At 38.0% G+C, this 22,134-nt stretch overlaps 1 protein-coding gene across 3 annotated transcripts in view; it reads right to left on the reverse strand.

Moving 5' to 3' along the window:
• Positions 1-22,134, reverse strand: part of THSD7A (thrombospondin type 1 domain containing 7A) — a 425,464-nt gene that overhangs the window by 197,525 nt on the left and 205,805 nt on the right. For all 3 annotated transcript variants that reach the window (XM_088018343.1, XM_028119633.2, XM_088018342.1), the window contains exons 3-4: positions 5,440-5,688; positions 2,588-2,769 (exon numbers count right to left, since the gene is read on the reverse strand). In XM_088018343.1, the coding sequence (XP_087874469.1) occupies positions 2,588-2,769; positions 5,440-5,688 (431 nt within the window). The remainder of the gene's footprint in view (positions 1-2,587; positions 2,770-5,439; positions 5,689-22,134) is intronic.

A 22,134-nucleotide genomic window follows, 5' to 3' on the forward strand; every position in this document is an offset into this window, starting at 1 on the left:
AATGTGCACAATCCTCACAGCCCACAGCCTAATTATTCTCCATTTACACATATTTATAGTCTTTACATGTCACCCTTGGGATGCTGGCATATTGAATAAGTTTCCCATTGGGAAATGGTAAGTGCTTCTGGGGGAGAAATTCATATAGCCTCAGTTCTGAGGGAAAAAAAAAAAAAAGCTTTAACTTTTAGGGAGAATTAACTGTTTTTACGAAGACTATATGGGGCTTATTAGTATTCTTGGTATTTGAAATGAAAGGACACAAATTCCTATATACTTATGTGATAAACATTAATTTTTGGCAAATCGATTATTTTCATATCCATGGATCTTTGCTTTGGCATTCGCTTTAGTCCAACAGACACACCTTACCAATGATACTCTTTTTGTTTTCCTTTTACTCTGTGACTTTTATTTTTGGTGCGCTGCCATGCTCTGATAGTGATAGGGAGACTCTATGGCAAAACGATTTAAAAAAAATACCCAGTTGCAATTCAGAATTCTGAAGGATCTTTTGACAGTAATAACCCACAGGACATAATTGACATTCAGAAACTAAAATCTGATCTACCCTAGCAATGAAATTATACTGCTCTGAAAGAACTGCTATAATAAATCCACCTAAGAGTGTTAAAAATGTAGCCATTAAAATGGCCAAGAAAATATTAATGTACTAACATTACATGTTTTATGCTACTTCCTTACAACCTCAAGATACGTTAGTAGTAAAATGTATCCCTAGGCTAGATTCCTAAATGAGTTGACATGCTACGTAAAGTTAGTGGCTACAGAACAATTAAATCTTGCAAGTTGCAAATGCAGAACTTCAGTGTTTATTTTCCATGAATTGCTGCTGGTCACGCATACCACTCATTTTGCAGGGGAGGCAAAGGAGTCGTCTCTTCTTTTGTTTTTTTGAAATACCCATTTCTCTTGGTTCTTTCCCTTCTCTTCTGGCTCTCCATCAGATTTCTTCTCTGAATATTCTCATTTTTTGAGTCTTTATTCTTATTCTTTTCCCTTTCCAACCAACATATTTGCTAGGAAATACTACCCTATCCTATTTACAACTTGCCAAATACAACAAACTCATCTTTCTTGGCAAGATTTCTTTTTTGTTTTTGCTTTTCTTTAACGGTGTGCTTTAATACATGCTGTCCTGCAATAAACTTCCTCTTGCATTCCTGACCCACTTACTGTATGGAATGTGTGTGTCATCACTCAGCTGTAGGCCACTTCTTCTATGTTTCTGTTTCTATGATACCCCTACAGTTATTCTAAAACTTGTTATAACGCATTTCATACTGTATTGTAACTGTGTGCCCTCATGATAACCATGAGCACTTTCCTGACACAAAAATTGTACTGATATTTCCATCCTCACTACCTCACACAATTTTTGGAACTCTTTTGGCAACTAATAGATATTTATTAAATGGTCTAATGATAAGAGCCCTACTATCCCTCAAGTCGAGGGAAGGTAAGAAGGTCTGCTTATAACACTGTTTAAAAATATTCCTATTTGTGGGGACTTAAGAGTAACTAATTGAATACAAACTTGATCCAATAATGATCAGAATTTTAGAGTAATATTAATATATACTAATACATACTTTAAGCCTTGGCCATGTTGGACTCACTTATCTTTTGGCACACTTACCAAGTCTTCTCCTCAAATTGAGATTTAGACCAAAAAAAGTTCTAAGATACGTCCACCAGGTCAGAGGGCTTAATCAAAGAGTTTTAAAAAAAGTCATGCCTTTGAGTTAATTTTTTTTAACTGTAGTTGTATTCTCCACTTATTCCATATTTATTTCATTTAAATTCACATTGGATATTTCACTCAATGCCATCATTATTTTTTCAATATATTTATTTTTCAGCCATATTATAAACAGCAAAAGGGGCTTCTTTTTCACAAGTAGGTTTTACATCTCATATAAAGAAACTCTGGACTTGAGAATATATATGAGCACTATATGTGTCTATTTACAAGATGCTTTATTCTATTTTTATAATTAATTACTCATGCTAAATTTTGACTCAGAACTTGCAGTCAGAAAATTTAGAGACTTGACAGTAAATCAGAACTGACCAGAGACAGAACTGGATTAAGTTTTTTTTATAACCAAGAGGGGAGGGGGGTGGGGGGATGGGTTAGCCTGGTGATGGGTATTAAGGAGGGCACATTCTGCGTGGAGCCCTGGGTGTTATGCACAAACAATGAATCATGGAACACTACATCAAAAACTAATGATGTAATGTATGGTGATTAACATAACAATAAACAAATTTAAAGAAAAAAAATTAATTATCGTTCACCATAGTGGATATCAACCATGAGGTGAAGAGAATTATGGCTATTCATGTTGCAAATATCTGTATCTGTATCTCTAACTCTATCTCTATCTCTATCTCTATCTCCCTGCAAGGTGATTCCATGCTCAGTCTTCATGCCTAAGTCCTCAAGAAGAAGAAGACATTCTAACTGGTGTAAGGTGCTATCTCAATGTGGTTTTAATTTGAATTTACCTGATGGCTAATGATGATGAACATTTTTTCAAAAAAAAAGAAGACGACAGTTTACCTTCTTTGTCCTTGTGGGTGTTTAAGTGTGAGAGGAGGTTTTCATTGGCCTGCACGCAGTATACCTCTCGTGTCTGGACCCCTCCCCCACAGAGGGCTGTCTGGTTGCCCCGCCTCTTGTCCTGCTGACTGAGCAAAGGGTCCACCCGGCACTCGGTCCATTCTGTAGTTCTCCAGCCATACCTAAAGAAAGAAAATGCTGGCAGTGGCAACCATGTTTATTGAGTAAAACTTTGCTCTGCTCTTCCGATATTTTTTTCTGAAGATTAATCTAAAAAACACTTTCCTCTCTAATCAACCATAGGCTACTACATCTGTGGTGAAGATTCAGTTTCAATTTCTTCTCCTCTATCCTCAGCAGTGCTCCATTTAAAGTGGGGTTAAATTTAGGATAATCCTGTTTTAATTGCAATTACTGGAAGTTACTTATAAATATTTTATGAAAAGAGAGCATCATGATGAAAACATAAAATTTTATGTTCAATTAAGCTGAACTCTGGCTTGCCCTTTCAGGGGATGCTTATAAACAAAAGAGGAGTGACTCTGGGAATGGAAAACATTCTAAATGACGATCAACCCAAACATTTGTTTTGCCTTTAATAAAATGCTTGAAAATTGCTACTTCATACTGGATCAAAATTATAATTGTGTTAGGATTAAAAAATATAACATAACAATTCAGACTTTTCTCTTTATTGTCAAGAATGAGTGTTTTCTGTAGCACTGAGAATCCATGATGAGTGCCTGATGGATGTTGAAAATAGCTGATGTTTCCTAATCAGTGGAACACAAGAAAGATGATCTGTGGTTCTAAATTAAAGCTCCAATCAACATTATGATGTGAAAGAAATGTCAGGGGCTTGTCAGCCCAAGACGTGCTTTAAGGAGATAGCCAGGGAACCATTTCCCGATGCCACTAAAGATAGAAAGTGATGGCATTTCTCCATCTCAAGGAAAATGGATATTCTAAAAGCACAAAGAAAATGGCTCATGTAGCACTTTGTGTCACTTTACCCAAGTTGCTTCCTCAGTAATCAGATTAACAGCCAACACAGGTACAAATGGATGTGCTAATGTTCATCTCAATTAGACAAAAAAGTTAAATGGGCCTTCATATGTCTGATCTAGGTGCGCTGCTGTGTCAATGGTAAAGTTTCATGACAGTCAAACTGACCTTCACATCCATTTTTGTCATTTTTGTAAGTGGCTGAACACAGGTGCAGGACTGGGGCAGCAAGGAACAACACTCTTGACATATGTTTATAAAGGAAGTACAATATTCAGGTAAATTAAAAAAAAAAATTAATGCCCTGAGTAAGAGGGTGGGGTGGGGGGGGGGTTGACAAGGAAAGTCAAATCAAACAAGTCATCCATTAAGAGAGTTAAAATAAAAATTTTACTTTTTATAGAATGGAGTCCAAATGTAGGCCATCCTAGCATTACACTTTTCCTATTGTAAATTGGTCACACATGCTAAAAAACTGTTACCCTCCAAAAAGGGAGAGAAGAAAGAGATTCAGAATATATATTTATTTTGTTAGTGGTGTTTGAATATCTCAGAGGATAAAGATTAAAACACCTAGCTTGAAGCAAAAAAGGAAGAAGCTCAAAGGAGACAGAACACAGGAGATCCTGACAACTTCCTCAAGCCTATCATGTAGAGAGGAACACAGCGTCAGTGGGACAAGCAGAGAATTTAAGAAGGAAACTCCCTGCAGTTTTCAGTCCCTTGTTACAGCAGGAGAGAACAGATGAGTCCAAAGTGCTGCGCAATTGAAGGTCTCATGTAAAGCATCACTATCTTTGCTATTACTTGTTATTATTGTTAGAAGTGGTAGTAGTAGGATTGATTTTCCTCCTCACTGGCTCGTGAATTTCGTGTTGTATGTATGCTCTTTAAATGTTTTTGAATATTCCAAAAAAGCTCTCAATGAAGCTTGTGTATATTTTTGAGAAACTAAGATTCTCTAAGTTGTTTTGTAAATATTCTATATTCAGACTAAGCTCAAATGTATTTATTGCCAAGATAATTCACAGTGATGTCTTGGAAATGTTTTTTAAGGATAAAAAGAATTAGGCTATATTGCCAAGTATTTCAGAACCAGTCTTATCTCATCGGAATTCAATAAACATATTTGTTGGGCACTTGCTATGTGCCAGGCTCTGTGATATATGCTGGGGATAAAAAAGCAAAACAAAACAAGGTTATTAAGCACAATCTTGTCCTCAAGTAGCTTAAAGTCTCATTAGTTTGGTGTAGTAGATACTGAATAGGATTTGTTATCTATAGTACTGAATTTTAATAGGCCTTGCTCAATAAGCAATAGGAACCTATATTTTGAAAGTTTATTTTATGTTATAGAATGGGGGTTGACCAACTATGACCCAAGAACCAAGTCCAACCCATCCACTGTTTTTATAAAGAATGGTTTATTGGAACAGATCCACTCATTTGTTTATATATGATCTCCTCCTCCAATGGTACTGTTGAGTCACTGCCATAGAGACACCTGTTCCCCTCAAAGCCTAATATCCTACCTTCCCCTTTACAGAAAAAATTTATCAATCTCTATTACAGAAGATACACAAACAGAGAATCGCTGTTAAAAACCCAGACTTCATGGAGAGTTGGAAATATAGCTCGCTAAAGACACATTTATTCTGTAAAACCAGAATTCTTTAAGGACAGTGTCTGTAAAACCACTATTTTATTTTTTCCCCACTTAGGATTCGTAAAAATCCCTATTTCTCAACTTATTCTTCAGTTAGTGTCATCTGGGTAAGCGAATGCAGGGAGACACGCAGTTTGGGGAGACGTCACAGCAGCAGAAGGTGTGGTCCTTATTTACTCACGTGGCACAGGGGGCAACTACATCTCCTTGAGATGCACAGGGCTCTTTTTCTTCAAGTTCTGGACACTCTTTGTCGCTGCCAATAGGAAACTGCCTAATGATCCGCGTCCTGACACGAGTGCCTTTGGGGGATGCCGTGTCATGGCACGTTTTTGAGCAGGGACTCCATTCTGACCACTCTGACACCTGGCACGCTTTGGTGATCACACAGGACTGGAAGGTCGTTGGCAGCTTCTCTTGCTGGCAAAAGCTGCAAAAGAACATTGGTATTCTCATCACAGACTAATAAGCAGTTAGGAACTTTGTCTTCTACGCTCTAGAGTAAAATAAGCTTGGACATTTTTATTTCTACTTGGCGGTACAATTCCAATTTCATTGAAAATATATCAACATTTATGATGTGTAAAAGCAGTTAGACTCAAAGCTAACATTTGCATTTCCTCCTATCTTGCAAGAGTCGTTAAACTATTCATAGGAAATAGAAAATACAGGGACTAAGCAAAATTAACTGAAACTCAGTTCACCATATTGTTCATTTCACTCATTCCCGGATTTGTTTTAATTTAGAAAATGCAAAACCAAGAGCTGTTAACATATAATTTTCATTGTCGAGTGATTTAAACAAATATGCCTGGCTAAATTAATACAATGCTATTTTAAATAGAAAATATAATTAAAGTTTAACATTATTTTTAATATCACTTGAAATTTTCTGCCACTTACAATGATAATGTATACTTATTCAAATAGATCAACTTTTCTAGTTCACACTTTAATATACAATATACATAGAGGTATCTTAAAAATATCACAGACATTAGAAATATAAGTCTATGTATGTATTAAAGAATACCCTCTCAATAGATCTCCCATATTTACTTATCAGTAAAGTATTTAAGTTCAAACTTGTATCTCTGTACTCCTACTTGAATCAGAGGGATGTTGGATTCTAAACTGAAATGTATACATATGAAGATGATGTTATGAATGTCAATGACTATGGGCATATGCACTTCGAGTGGTTTTCCTGGAATCGGATGGCCTTGTGTTCTTTGTTGAACTTTTGCCCATTCTCAATAACCAATAGTGCATGTTTACAAGACACAGGCAGCCTGTCGCCATGATAGAGCCATCTGTTCCAGTGGGAGAACACACTGATAATTCTGTCTTGTCATTCAGGTGCTATATTTAACTATGGTAATTAACCATACCGAGAGGCAGGTCCATTCTAATGCAAAGACTCACATTCAATCTTCTTAATTCTACTGGCATGTGTAGGAAAATTGCATTCCTAGGAGACAATTAGAGCTCAAACATCAAAGTCAATTTGTCTGAGTTGAGAGGTCTGGGAAGAAGAATCATCCGAGAATTGTGGTAAAATGGCCCTGCGAGTCAGCTCTGTTTTTCTTATAACGACAGAGGATCAAAACCCAATTTTTACTCAAATGGCATGTACTGAGTATTAATAATACATTAGGTACACCACTAACTATAGAGCAAAACTTCCTCTGTAATGAGTGACTTTTCATTCTAACACTTACGAGTTCATTCACAAAAATCAGGCAAAATAATGACCAAATCATTACCTCTATGATGTCTCTTTACAAAATTCTCCATATTTATTTTCCTCTTAGATACATTTCTTATCTTTCGTGAGATTGTCTTCATATAAACATGCGTATATTATCCTGAATGTAATACTTCCTAAATTCATGTTCCAAGTACAGGCAGAGGGATTGACAATCCCTTTTAATCTTTTGCAGAGAATTTGACCATCAGTTAACTACCTCTAGTTAGTTACCTTGGTAATCTGATAAAAGTTGGGAAGTCAACTATGTTACTACATCATATTACTCATGATAAAATGGCCCCTTTGGATAAATTCTGCCTGCACTGGGGAAGCCACAGGTACCTGGTAGACAGCCACAGTTTTGGGCTTCCCTGAATGTGGCAACTCTTAGAACAGGGCTTGTTTTTATAGGGACCCTGCAGGCTACGACCATGGGACTGCTTCAAGATACCAGCTTCTGTGGATCATGAGACTTTTAAGCCAGGACAGCTCTTAGGCCTGTCTGATGTAGAGCTTTTCTTCCTTCCTTTTGAGCTATGCTGAATGGATTTCTATGGGAATTCCCACCAGATGAGGAACGTCTGAAACTATGATCATGTCAAGTTCCTATTCTATATCCTTCTAAGCAGACTTGATGCCAAATGTGATCTAAGGTAGTCATGTGTGTCTTGTGTATATGCAACCTAAGTTTAAAACCTCATTTGAGACTCCCAACAATCATTTTACATATGTACCATTATTATTTCCATTTTATAGGGAAGGAGTCTCTGAAAGGTTAGGGAACATGTTCAAGATCATACAGCTAATTAGTAGTAGACTGGAATTTGAACTTGGATTTTTAAAAATCAGAGCCCATTTTCTTAACCATTCTTCCCTACTTGTCACAATTTAAACTGTAAATCTTGGTGTGTTAGGGCAAATGCTTTAGCTGAGGCCAATGCCAAAGTTACTGGCTAATTGTCAAACTAGTATTGCTATTTCACTGCCCCAGGATTTGTACCATCCATGAACTTTGTAAATATGCTGCTTGTCCTAAGGAGGAATTAGTGGTAATGGAAAAGCCAAAACAAATATATTTCCTTGATAAATGTTAATTTTCAGAGCAGAGCCTACATATGAGAAATCAGTGGCATAAACACAAAAACGGTATTAAGTTATATTAATATGTGACATATATATTATTTATCCATCAATCCATTGTCTTTCTTGTAATTTTGTAATACCCCAAACAATTATTTCAACAAATGTGTATTAACTCTACTTAATATTGTGCTTTGGGTACACAAAGTTAAGAGTAGACAATTAGGTTGCAAGCATATCATTCGGCTTGGGGAGGCACAGAGGATTATATGAAGTAGAAGGTCACTATGGTGAATTTTAAACAATGTATTAGAATTTGTCAGATTAAGATAAAGACAATTTATGGAGATATGAAAGAAAAGAGTCATTGGTTGGTGGGGAAAACACAGATTTTTCCCTGGCCTCAATGTAAGCAGTTTGTGTTGTACACTGGAAATAGGAGTGGAATTGAAGTCTAGGTCAGATCAAGGGCAATTATGCTGATCCAGAAAAGCACTTTCTGTGGGCGAGAGCACCACTGAAAGACGTGCAGCAAAAAGGACACGATATTTGTCTCTCTTGAGATTTGGACGGAGATCTCAAAAGATTTGGATGACATATCATGAGATATGGACTGAGATTTGGCGGGATTTGATGAGATCTCATGAGATGTACATGAGACCTCAAGAGATTTGTACTGAGATCCTGTGAGAATTGGAGGAGATCTCACAAGATGTATTTTATATACATTTTGATGGTGAGGTAGAGGGTGGAATATTAGGATACAAGATTGGAGGCAGGGAGACTATGATGATGGTTATGATGATGTCATTGACATAATATAATGCACATATCAATAAATAGAAACACATGTTGAATGCTTACTATGTGCCAGGCAATGCTCAAGCTGAAAGGTATGATCATGAACATGAGATTCATTTTCACTGAATGTCAACTACGAGCCATGTTCTGTGTCACCTAGCATATCTAATTGTAATCCTCACAAATATTGTGTAAGGTAGAAAGTCATTTCTTTGTTTGCTTGTTTAAGATAAGGAAATGCAATCTAAATGTCTCCCCCAAGTCCAGCAAATAACAGAACTAGGATTCCAACTGAATCTTTCTGCTTATGAGGTTTATGAAGGTGCCAAGGTAATGGCAACAGGAATTAAACGGAGTTACCAACTGTAAGAAAAGAGGAGTTAGAAACCATGCAACCTGATGGATAGTTGAAAGGGTTAAAGAGGAGTCATTAAATAACTTGGAATTTTTTAACTTTGGCAATCTTGTGAGCAGCACTGCACTTCTTTGAAATGGAGAGCTTGGAATGAGAAGCAAGTTTCTGGCAGTTGATAAATGAGTTTAACATTAATATCGTGATTTGATGTGGACATATCCAGGGCATATCCAACAGGCTACCATTCAGTACGGAGATCCGGAATTACAGGTAAGGGTTTAGTTGAAAGTTCTGGATGGCTTGTATACTTTTAATAATCATGAGCACATCAGAGTTGAAAGCCGAGGTAATAGGAGTAGATGAAGGCTCACACACAAGGGTACGTTTCAGGCCTTGGTAAGCCCATTTTGTGATTGTGAGACTAAATAGGGTCACCAAATGACCCTTTGTTACTAAATTATTCAGCCACCATCCTGTTCCAGTCTCTCCTTTATTCTGGCCATGCAAAAAGTTGACCCTAACAGCTTAGGGAAACTACACATTTTGGTTCATTATGGTTTTCATGAGAATATGCCCCTTTCAGAATGTCCAAGGCATGCGCTATGCCTCTGCAAGGGTGGCCTGGCAGAAGATGTGATGGTCACTGTGACAGTTTCCTTTTCCTTTACGTGGTATGTTCAGGATAGCCCAGATGGCCAGGACTTAATGGAACAAAAGCTTGGCTTTGAGAGAGAAGCAGATGTTATTTAGTACACCTTATATCAGAGAGAAAGTAATCAGATAAATATTGAAAAAATGAAAAACTGGAGAGCAGAGTTCAATACCTGTCTTTAAAGAGGCTTTACGAAGAGCCAACAGAGCATAGATATTTTTGACAGTTGCTTTTAAGCTCTGATTATCCACATCTTTAACTTCAGGTGAAGGTTAAAACTGATAAATTAGAAATTTCATTTTCGATAATTCGAGTTATTCAAGTTACACAAAAAGAATGCAATTGAGTTCAAAATTTTTTTTTCCCTAAAATTATTTCTATAGCTCATTTAATAATCATAACATCTGTGAGACTACACCTTCTTTCTAAGGGTAGTCCAATTCATCTCCTAAAATACCATTATCATTCTTTAGCTTCTTAAATAGAAACTTCTAAACACCCTCTCGGGAGCTGGTCCCAACTTTTCATTCTGGTAACAAAAGCTCTCCATAAGCTGTCACTGCTCCCACTGGCCTCCCTTAGCTTGTCACTTAGCCACAATTAACTTTCAGTCCTGCTCCCCAGTAGCCTGCAGCTCGGCCCCACTCCCCTCACTGAATCCACAAAAGAGTAGCCCAATTCTTCTACCCACTTTTGTCTACACTACTTGCCATTTGGAATCCCATCTCCCATCTTCTCTGCTTCTCTGAAGCAAACTCTCTCCAGATCTAGATAATATGTCCATCAGGCTAGGAAAAGTCTCCAAATATGGTCTGAAGCACCCTGGCCCCAAACAGCACCATGTGAAAATAGTTCCTTTTTCAGGGGAAGCAGATAAAATTACAGACTGAAACCATGGCATCATAAGCTATTAGTAACATGTGTCCCTTATAAATAGGTAGGCTGAATACACTGGGGAGGCAAAAAAGCAGCACCTTGTAAACCCTGTTTGAAGTGTCTTTGCTTTGAATCCTCTTTTAATCCCTTTCTCTTTTTTTTAAAAAGATTTTATTCATTTATTTGAGAGAGAGAGAGAACACGAATGGGGGAGTGAGGGAGAGGGAGAAGCAGACTCCCCACTGAGTAGGGAGCCCGATGTGCAGGGCTCGATCCCGGGACTCTGGGATCATGACCTGAGCTGAAGGCAGGCGCTTAACCGACTGAGCCACCCAGGTGCCCCACTCTCTCCTTCTCTCTGGATAGATAAAAACAAACAAATAAAAAACAACCTTTTCTCTTTCTGTTCCTAATAAGGCAAAAAACAAAAGGAAAAAGAAAAAAACTAAAGTTATAGTTGGATGTCACCATGGCACTTTGTTTCTAATCCAGGGAAAGTAATAAAGTGGTCAGAAAGGCTTCTCATCATCTTGTTGCAGCCTAACATCTGCAGTCTGGGGCCCTGGAGATGGAAATTGTTCCTGAAGGCTTAGCATAAGCTAGAGTTTTGCTACTCAGCGTTAGGTCTGTGGACCAATGGGTGTAATTAACTGGGAGCTTATCAGACGTGCAGAATCTCAGGTCCCCGGGCTGCACTCCAGAATCAGAATCAGTATTTTAACAACATTCTCAGATGCTCTATTAGCACAGTCAAGTTTGAGAACACTAGTCTTGAGGTAACTCCCAACCACTCCAAAAATATAAGCCACTCCATATTTATAGTTGGCAAATAAATCTTCATCAGTATTAGCCCTTACTTCTTAGATAAAACAGACTGAGTAGATCACACAATAAGATATATTACCGGATACGAGATGGTTTGTAAAATAATTGGATAGGCTGGAGGAGAAGGCATCTAAGCCAAGCCTCCAGGACAAATTCCAGTCCTCAGAATCACATGGCCATTTCTCTAATCCATAAAGCTGCTTTTGTGGCTAGAGGAAGCCACTTTTCTGGCACAAACTCCCCCCCGTGAAATGCGTCCTTCCCTCTCTTCCTAAGCATCTCAGCTCAGATTCCAAGCCCAGCTCTAGCATATTATTGGAGTCTAAATCACAACCAGGTTGCAGGCAACTTCAAAAAATACAATAGTTTTCTGCCTTTGTAGCACAGAAAATCCTACAAGAACAGTGCTATTCAAAATGTGGTCCACAGATGAGGGCAACTGTTTGTTAAGGGTATGCAAGGAGCTAAGCCCCAGGAGTCAAAAGTAAGTACTGAGGCATTTTGAAAGCGGTTTGAAGTTTGCAAGACCCAAGTACATGATCTCTGGATGCAATCCAATGACCAGGGTGTATAGCCCAATTTTGTTAATGCAGAGTTCTGTGGAGAGATGCATATGGCACGAGCTAGCTATATTCTAAACATATACAATAGGACCGCGTTATTTGATCAGTAAGAAATGAAGCAAAAACAAAAATGAAAACCAGCAACCAACATCTGATCCTTTGCTGGCGAGAGCTTGAGAAGCACCACACTGGGGGGGGTAGGATGTGATGACTGATGAGCCAGCCCATGTGTGGTAGCCCCTGAACCCAGCCCAATTCCTACTTCTTCATAAGGCCTAGAGAATGTGATGAGCTCATGGGATTTTTCAGAAACATAAATCATTTTGGCACTTAAGAACATATTATCTGTAAATAAGATTCATAGTAATGTATCTTTTTTAGTTCTTGTAGAAGCCTGTAAGCACTTATAAAATTCTTACTGAATTAAAGAACACGTTTTCTTCCTGTAAAGATGCAAATGCATTAAATAACACTATTCATGTTACAGGAGAATTTTCTATATAAAGGATTTTACCCAAAATCTTCTTGTAATATTAATAAGCATCCCCAAATTTTGTAATATGAAAGAAAATACAATTTGGTGTTCAGAGTAGATTCAAATATCACTTTGTATAAAGGCAATCATATGTGTAGGCTTGTATACTCTAACAGAGTATCTTAATTTGATTAGGTTTTTTTTTTTTTTCCCCCAAGAATGAAAGTGTTTGTCTCAATGCTGCCCAGAAAAATGTTAAGGGTAATGGGACTTCAACCACTTATAGAGTATTACTGTAACTCTATTAACTACCTGAGGAAAAAAGGACACGCTTTCTGAGGTAGATGCATTTCTCACATTTACGAAGATAACCATCAGCCAATTGAACAGTCATGCCTATAGTCCCATCTCTTATGCTTATATATAAACAGATTTAATTTTAAAATTATATTCAGAGATGAATATAAGAACGGAAAACTCAGATATATTTATTTTTCCTACTAATCTGTTTGCTTTTTCAATGAAAAAATGAGCAGACCAAGAGGATTGCCCAGTTTTTCCGGGTCCCCAGCTTGTAGCAAGACAGAAAATGATGCTGTCACTCATAATCAAGAGACCCAAGATATGCCTAAATTGCTCCTTTCAAGTGGCATGACTGATCAGATGGAGATTATTCTGCTTCATAAATTCCCATATAGTGAAATTACATTTTCCTAAAAGACCTCTAAGGTCTCTTTCCTCAGTAAAATTGAAGACTCTTCGGTTTTCATATCTAAAGTCTTACTGGCTTGTGTTTTCAGACTGAATCTTTAAAAAAATACTTCCCCCATCTCTAACTATATTCAAGCTGCATTCCTTTTTTCAATACAAAATTAAATTTCCTGTAATTTACCATTTATTTATCAATGTGAATGAAGTTTGCAAATTTTCCGAGCTAATTTCATTCTCTAAGGGCGCCCTTTCCTTTCCAGAATTCAGCAAGTTAGAAGCAATAATTCTCATGGAAGCAAAACGCATGCACGGTCAAACCACTCTCCTTATAAAGGCAGAGGTCTTTCCCCTTGCTTTGATATGTGAAAATCTTTTGTTGAGCTGCTGGGGAATGTCGCCAAATGGTGCCACCTACCAGCTGGAGTGATCATATGCTCTCTATTAAAGCTGAGGGCCACGCTGCTGCTCAGCAGCTGAATGTGAGGCTACCAGCCCAGCATATATTTAGTAATGGGATAAACTGCTACAGCAACGAGGCCTCCCTGGAAGGGCCAGTACATACATTTTCTATCCTTTCACACAGTGAAGGCTTTCATGCAGCTGCTTCCTTATCACCCATGCTGTTCCCGGTGGTGAACTGTAGTGCAGCTTCATGGCACCAGCCCAAAGCCACCGCAAGTGAAAACTCTACCTAGATTGATGAGGCAGGGTAAAAACCATCTACCAGACTTCTAAAATGGTGTTATGGGGCAGGATTAATTTTGGCAATTCTGCCCATCAAAGTCATTCTTTAACATTAAGGAGTTTTTGCCCCTGTTTTTAAAACTCAAACTAAACAAAAAGAGAAGGAAAACATAACCACGGGGGTATTTTAGGTATTAGTGTGGGTTCTGCACCCAATTTCGACGTGTGGAATCGAGGCTTTCCAAGGAGTACCAAAGAGCAATTCCTGGACATGAGCAAATGTCTGAGAATTCAGCTTAATGCTGACGTTAGCTACCATGTTCAATTGGACACGACTGCCCCCAGCACCCTTGGATGCCAGTTCCAAGTCCTGGTTGTCATCTGTGCTTCTGACCACACAGCTATAGACCAGAAGTTCCTAAGGGCCACTTCTTGGGTTTGACAGAACTTGGGAGAAACATTTTACTTCCTAGATTATGGTTTATTATAAAAGGATAGAACTCAGGAATAGCCAGATGGAAGAGTTGCAGAGGACAGGGCATGGAAAAAGGGGGCAGAGCTCTCCATGCCTTCCAGGCCCACTGCTCTCATCCCACCCAGCACATCCACATGCTCACCAGCCTGGAAGCTCTCCAAACCCTATCCTTTAGAGTTTTTATGGAGGTTTCATTGCATAGGTACAATTGATTAAAGCACTGGCCATTGGCAACTGATTTAATGTCATGCCCCTCTCCCGTCCTAGAAGGCTGGGAGGTGGGAATGAAAGGTCCAACCCTCTAATCACAGGGTTGGCTCCAATGGCAAGCAGCTTTCTTCTCCAGGTGTTTTCCAAAAGTCACCTCATTAACATAAAAAAGGCACCTTTCTCATTCTCAACATTTATGAAATTCCAAGTGTTTTGGGATCTGTGAGGCAGGAAATGGAGATGAAGATCAAATATAAATATATATTTTCCTTGTACATCACAATATTCTGTATGAATTATTTAAAAGAATTATCAAGTATCAATTTGAATGTTAACTGTCATGTCATAATTTTCATGACAAATGGAAGAGAGAGAGAAATCAGGTCAAATATATTGAAGTTAAGGGACAGAAGTTAAAGGCAAAAAGCTCTGGGGCAGTGAAAATGACTGGAAAAAATTTTTTTTAAAGATTTTTATTTATTTGAGAGAGTGAGAGTGTGCGTGCACATGCACACAAGCAGGGTAGAGGGGCAGAGGGAGAAGGAGAGGGAGAAGCAGACTCCCTGCTGAGCAGGGAGCCTAATTAGGATGCAGGGCTCAATCCCAGAATCCTGGGATCATGACCTGAGACAAAGGCAGACACTTAACTGTCTCAGCCACCCAGGTGTCCCTGGAAAATTTTTCTATGTTGACTAAAACACTAAAATTCCATAAACATTCACCTAACCTGCCCAATTCTCCATTTCTCCACTGCTTAGAGAATCTAGTGATCTCAGTGATTACTGAAACTAGTATAGCACTTAATCATAAAATGTAATTCATAATTCATAAAAATGTAAGAAAATCAATGCAATTATTTTAAAAGAATGCCAACTATTCCTGTTTTTGATCACCGATTCCAGAATATTTCCCTGCTCTTTTTCTCTTTTCTCTGAACTTTCACTCTCTTAGATGAACATCCATAACCATGACTTCAACTAAAATAACTGTGGACATATTTCTTCTATTTACCTCAAATCCAATAGATCCTAAACTGAATTCAACATTTCCCCCTCAAAGTGGTTTGCTGCATTTCCCATTCCTTCTGATTCTTCATTGTCAACTCCACCCCTGCCAATTTAGCAGCAAGTTATCACAAAATCCTGATGCAGAGCATTCTTTCAATCATCCCTGCTCTCCATTTCCACTCACACAGTCCTGGGCCAAGTATTCTTGGTGACAGGAGTAGGAGGTTGAACTGCCATTTTTCTTTAATTTGTCTTCTGTATCAGCTGTCCTGCACCGCCCTGTCAGAATGACTTTCCCGACAAATTTTTATTCACCAATTTATCACCTGTTCAAGAACTCACAATGGCTGGCTTAGAGTTCACTTCATTCAGTTGGAACCCTTCCCCCTGACTTTCAAGGTTCTTCATAGCATCCCTATCATCTTCTCAAGGATATGAAATTGTGGGATGTTGATTACATCTGTCCAACTCTTTACAGCTCCTGTTTCTCTCTCATTTCTTTTGGTTATCTCAACTTTCAAAGACCTGCTCAAGCCCATGACATTTTTATTGAATACTGAATTTAATAGTGGAAAATTTAAAATATTGAATTTAAAATTAGCAAATGGTATGTCCAGAATCGAGGAGACTTATGTGAATAATAATTCCTGCGACAAAGAGAGCTGCTTCCTAAGAACAGTGGACCATCAGGATTGATGGAGAGGGTGAACTGGTTGAGATCAGCAACAGAAATTCTGCTTCACATAGGGGAAGGATTAAAAAATATTATTGCCCCCCAGTGTGTAAAGAGCTGCCTAAAAAGAGACAAGGTCTGGGAGACTGGAAGCAGGGTCTAAGGGTCTAACATCCATTAGGATTGAGCAGTATGGCCTTAGGGAGGGGGGCTAAAGGGACTTTTGTGACAGGTACTCTTGGACCCTCACCCCCAGACATGCTTCATCCAGACATGCTTATTTAGTCTATTTTTTAAAATATTGGGGCTAATGTTAAGTTTTGCTTAACTAGATGTTCTGATGCCATTTTTCCCCCCTCCTTTTATCTAGTGAAAGAAAAAAAGAGAATTTGGCCTGGAAGAGTGGGAAGACCTATATACTTGTCCTTCTTCATAACATGATCTTGAACAAATCAGTGATCTTCTCCAAGTCTCTAAAGTAGAGTTAGCAGCATTTGGCTTTTCTATTTGACAGCACAGTTGTGAGAATCATGTGAGTAATCGACATGAGAACTACTTGAAAATGGTTAATTCCTACACATGTGAGGTATGAAGATGATGGCAAAGACAAGGCAAATACACTTACATATTTGAATCTAACTTCCACATTAACCTCTTCTCTGGAAGCTACCTCAAGTCAACCTAAAACTGTTATCTCTGCTGACACAGAAAGGGACATTGGATGATTTACAGTCTGGTTCATCTCTAATTTCTGGGTGTATGATACTATTTTCTCCTGTACTGAACTTAAGTCTTCCTCAGCTTTATTTTATTTATTCATTTGTTTATTTTGTCTCAATGCTGGGGAAGAAATAGTGACATACACTCAACTGATGAACCACATGATACAGATAACCAAACAGGAAGAAATCACTGTCAACACGGTGGGTGTAGGTAGTAATGGGTATTTTAAATGTACTAAAACTAGAGAAGAGGCTTTACATTGGAAGATATATAGAGTTCTTGAGAAATAGTACTTGAAACCATCCTACCCACTACTCAAAAACTCTTTAACAAATTCTTTAAAGATGCAGTCTATAGAATGAAGAACGCAGTTTGCTCAGTTCTTTCTACACTGAGAGAAATGGGAAAGCTAAATCATTTAAAAGAAGATAATTCTATTTGTCGTTTCATAATGCATTCTCAAAGGCTCCCAAAGGCTCAGGGAAAAAAACCAAGACATTCAGAAATAGGACATAAAAATCAACATCTTTAGATAAATTGCAATAAACAGGAAAAATGAAAAGTCATTATAAGTATATGGGAATTCCTACTAGAATATTTGTTCAACTTAATGGAAAAGTGCCTATTGTTGGCTTCATTTTTGTCTCATTTTTTTTTCACTGTGTTCCACTATACGTACGTTGTAATCTCAAAGTTATTTCTCTTTAGTGGTAGAAATCTCTTGTTGAATTGAACTTACATGGAAGAGGATACTTAGGAGAGATTAATAAAAAGGAGAAGTCAGGTTCCCTGTTTAAATACCTATTTGACATGTTATAATACACAGAGGGTTTCAAGTTATAAATTGAAGTCTGATCTGGCCTCTAATAGCCAGAGTGAAAGAATCTCATGTTTCAACTTCCATTGTATATATTTGTAATAACTATGAGAATTTGGAAAGGTATTTTTCAGCTAAAATGCAAGGGTTTTTTTTTTTATTGCAAGTCTATTTTAAGTCTTAGGGAAGATCTAACTAAATCAACATTTAATGTGTAATAAATGAATCCAATTTTTATTTTAGAGGAGGAAGGCAATGCATTAACAATATGCAGATGGCACTTTTAAATATATAGATTTTCATTTTGGGGAGGGAGGATTGACTACAATGTTATTTTATTGTGCTACATATTCTATGATAACTGATTAATAAGGCTATTCTTCAGAGTATATTAATTCTAACATTATGGATAACTGTGTACTCAGGCAGGAGACCTATTATATTACTTATAAAAATAATTACTGCACATTAAATGTTTACAAGGTAATAAATATTCATGATCAATTTCATTAATATTAATAATAACCATCATCATTGATTTAATAGTTTGCTAGGCATTATATCTCATTATTCATTCACAAAAGCTGTTATGCATACTGTATTTGCAATCAAATGCAATAAATTTGTAGATTTCATAATATTATAACATAATTTACTGGGCTTTAAACTTCCTGAATCAAAGCAATATATAAAAACACAGGAGGGTGTTGAAGGTGGTAGGTTAATCCAGGATACATTGCTTTGACTGGCCATAAGTTTTATAAAAGTATTATAAAGCAACACATATATATTTGTGTGTGTGTATGTGTGTTTTATATGTATATATAAACCCAAGATAATATCCCCAACTGATTTTTCAGTTTTTACAGATAAGGTAACCATGACCCAAAACTGAGAAGCAATTTGCCGAATTTATAGAATTGCTGTTGCTAACCCTCTAGTTTTATAAGTGCTGCCATCTTAGAGCCTGTTGAGAAACTGTGAGTCCTTCTGACAACACCCCCAGCCCCAAGATATCATATCCTCAACTGCTGAAAGGAAAGGTACTAGATTCTTGCTGCTGGGGTTCCATGCCCCTCCAGGTGGCTTTACTAATAAGCAGCATCCAAGAGGACCCCAAGCTGTTCTCCCTCTCCATAGCATGGTCTTCATGGAGTCTGTAGAACGTAGCCTTTGAGGTAATTATCTCAGAGAGTTTAGGACTTACCCCATAGGACCCTGAGGGCACAGCAGTATTCTGTTAGCACTACCACTCCAAACTAGTCAATCAGTCCAATCTAACTAGATTACCAGACCCCAGGAAATGGAGTGGTCCCAAGGAAAAGTCTCTTATTAGGTATGAGGTAAAAAGAGTAGCTGCTCTTTTCAAAGAAGTAACTTCACAAATAAATCCCTCGACATCCAAAGTGAAAGGCAAATTGCTGGACCCTGCTTCTCCTTACACAAAGGAAAAGGCACAATGTTTGGTGGAACTCCTTGGATTAGAGAGGAAACATATATAACACTTAGCTCTTTTGATCTGATGCATTTACTATGAAAACCAAATAAATTTGGCAGTCTTGAGTGAGGCCCAAAACAAAACAAACCAACCAAGTACTTCCAGCTCAATCAGGCTTTTGCACCAGTAGCTCGAAACTTGGCTGTTATGGCTCAGTGGAACCAACAGTCATGGAATAACCATGATAGAAAGTCTCAGATTTTTGCACAAAGTCATGCTTTTTCTTTTAACCCGAACACTGCCCCTGTGAATGTCAGCCATTTTCTTTCTCCAGTCTCCTCAGTGCTTGTTCATGGAGAAGGTAGATAGGCTGGAAAAGATGAGGGTTTTGCATGAGCTCAAAACATGCACTTCCCTTCATCAAAGTTAACTGGAGGCTACCATTCTGAGTGTCTATCCTGCCAGTGACAGTGAACACCCCTGAGCCCTGGTACAGCACCACACTGGGAGAATCTGTGATTGGAGGTAGATTAAGCTTTTAATCCTGGAAGAGGAGGGCAGTTTGATCTCACTGGTACAGACAATTCTTTTGGCTATGGATCTGCCTCCCTTGTTCACCATGCTTCTGCCAGCACCACCTTCTAGAGATTTACTCAATGCCCTATAATGCCTTATCCTTAGTCATGGCAGCCTACTGCTTCTGACCAGGGAACTTGTTCTACAGTGAATGAATGAAGGCAATGGAATGACCATAATAAAATCTACTAGTCTTAACATGTACCTCGTCATCCAGAAGTAATTGTCTCTATGAAAGAACAGTCAAAAGAAGTTTCGGCGGAGGGGCCATCTGGAAAATAACAGTTGGTGAAGTTGGGATGTTTTACCTGCAGCAAATATATGGTGCTATTTTTCCCGGAGTCAAAATATATATTTCTGGGACCCCAAAGGTAGGCTAGGGATTGACATCTAATGATCCCCTTGAAAAATTCTAGTTTGCACCACTTTGGACATCCTGCTTTATAGGTTTTAGTTCTTAAGTGATGAATGTTTCCACAAGGAGACAGTATTTCTAGTGATTGAGAAGCTGATAAAACCACAGGCTGTGTTTGGCTATTCATCCCACTCAGTGCTGCCATCTTAGAGCCTGTTGAGAAACTCTGAGTAAAAAATAGGCAGGTGTTAGTTGGCTGTGGTGACTTGTTTGGATCATCATGGGCAAATGGAGACGCTGCTTGAGAATGGAGGGGCATCCTGGTTCTGCCATCTTTAGTGCTATGAAGGCATATCCACCAAGCTTAAGCAAACAGGGCATTAAAGTTTTAGGTCACTCCGCTAGATGAAGGTTCCTGAATAGCTGAATAGCTGCAAAATGAAAGGACAACTGAAAACACACTGAAAGAACTTATGTTACATATCATAGAGATGACCTTGTAACCAATTACAGAAACCAGGGCTATGCTAACTCTCGTTTTTGTTCTACCATATATACATGCTCATTTGTACTAATTATATTGATTTTTCTTCCCTATTGTCCTTTATATTTTATATAGGGCATGCTGGTGGTGGATAATATCATGATATATATTTATATAGATTTTGGATTGTAGCTGAAATATTACCTAGGGATGGGATTTAGTGACTGTGGGGAGATGAATGTATTTTCTTTTGTAAAGATTAGTGCGATTTCAATAACATGTTGTTACTATGATATTTGCATTATTAGGATGGGAGCAAAGTATTATAAACACTGAGTGCCCAAAGGAGGGGACTGACCATGGCAAATGTCAGAGACTGTCTTATTCCATTCTACTGCAATCTTCCTGGAACATGTCTTCTTCGTACATCAGAGGCCCGGAAGAGGAAGACCACCTATCTCGAATCCCTTGATGCTTGGGTTATACATGTATGTGGCCTAGATTTTATAAGACCAGTGCAGTATATGCACTTTGTAAGGGATATGAACCCAAGTGCATGTAATTTAAGGGATGTGATCATCCTGAGACAGAGGCAAACGGTTACAAGGTGTTTGGTTACTCTTCACCAGCTAGAATGTAGCTTCTGGCTTTAGGGATGTTGAGTAGTGAACAGTGAGTAGAGGCAGGGGACCATGACTGGAGCTGTGCTCTGGTGGGCCTGGGTCATTCTCCCAGCTGTGTTCTTCTGGCTATGTGGCATCCAAGCTTGCTTCTCTGGCTCTCCCAGGAATTCTGCACTCTACCTATTGCCAATGATAAACTCCTTTCTGCTTTTAAACTTCCTGCTTTCTGTTTGGTCTTTGTTATCTGCAGATAAGAAAACTGACCTGTATACTGGTTTTCTAATAAATTCACGTAAGTTTGCAATTACTACTTTAGCCAAGTACCACATTATGTATTTTCATATATAGTGTACTCATTTCCTATTATTTATAAATAGCTTTCAATTCTTTAGTTTTATCTCCCTTTTAGTCCAAAAGTATATTTGTTTCTTTTGGCTATCTTTTAGTTACCAGTTCTAATTGTAATATACAATTACAGTAAATGTAGTCCGTCAGAAATAAATGGGAGAACATTGATTTAATCCAGATTTGTCTGGTCTCGCACAGTGTATTCCATCTACTGCATTATATAATTTTGAAGTCTGTGATTTTCTCTATTATTTTAATTATTTTAATGGAGGAAGTCCATCTATAAATTAGAGCCTGTTTATGTTTTCTTCTATTTTCCTCTATTATTTAACATTTTAAAAATATCTCACTAGTATTTACTTTGTTGTAAATACT

The sequence above is a fragment of the Eumetopias jubatus genome, unplaced genomic scaffold (assembly GCF_037043125.1).
Source record: "Eumetopias jubatus isolate StellerSeaLion01/CBP00866 unplaced genomic scaffold, mEumJub1_p1.0 scaffold_14, whole genome shotgun sequence".
Lineage (NCBI taxonomy): Eukaryota > Metazoa > Chordata > Mammalia > Carnivora > Otariidae > Eumetopias > Eumetopias jubatus.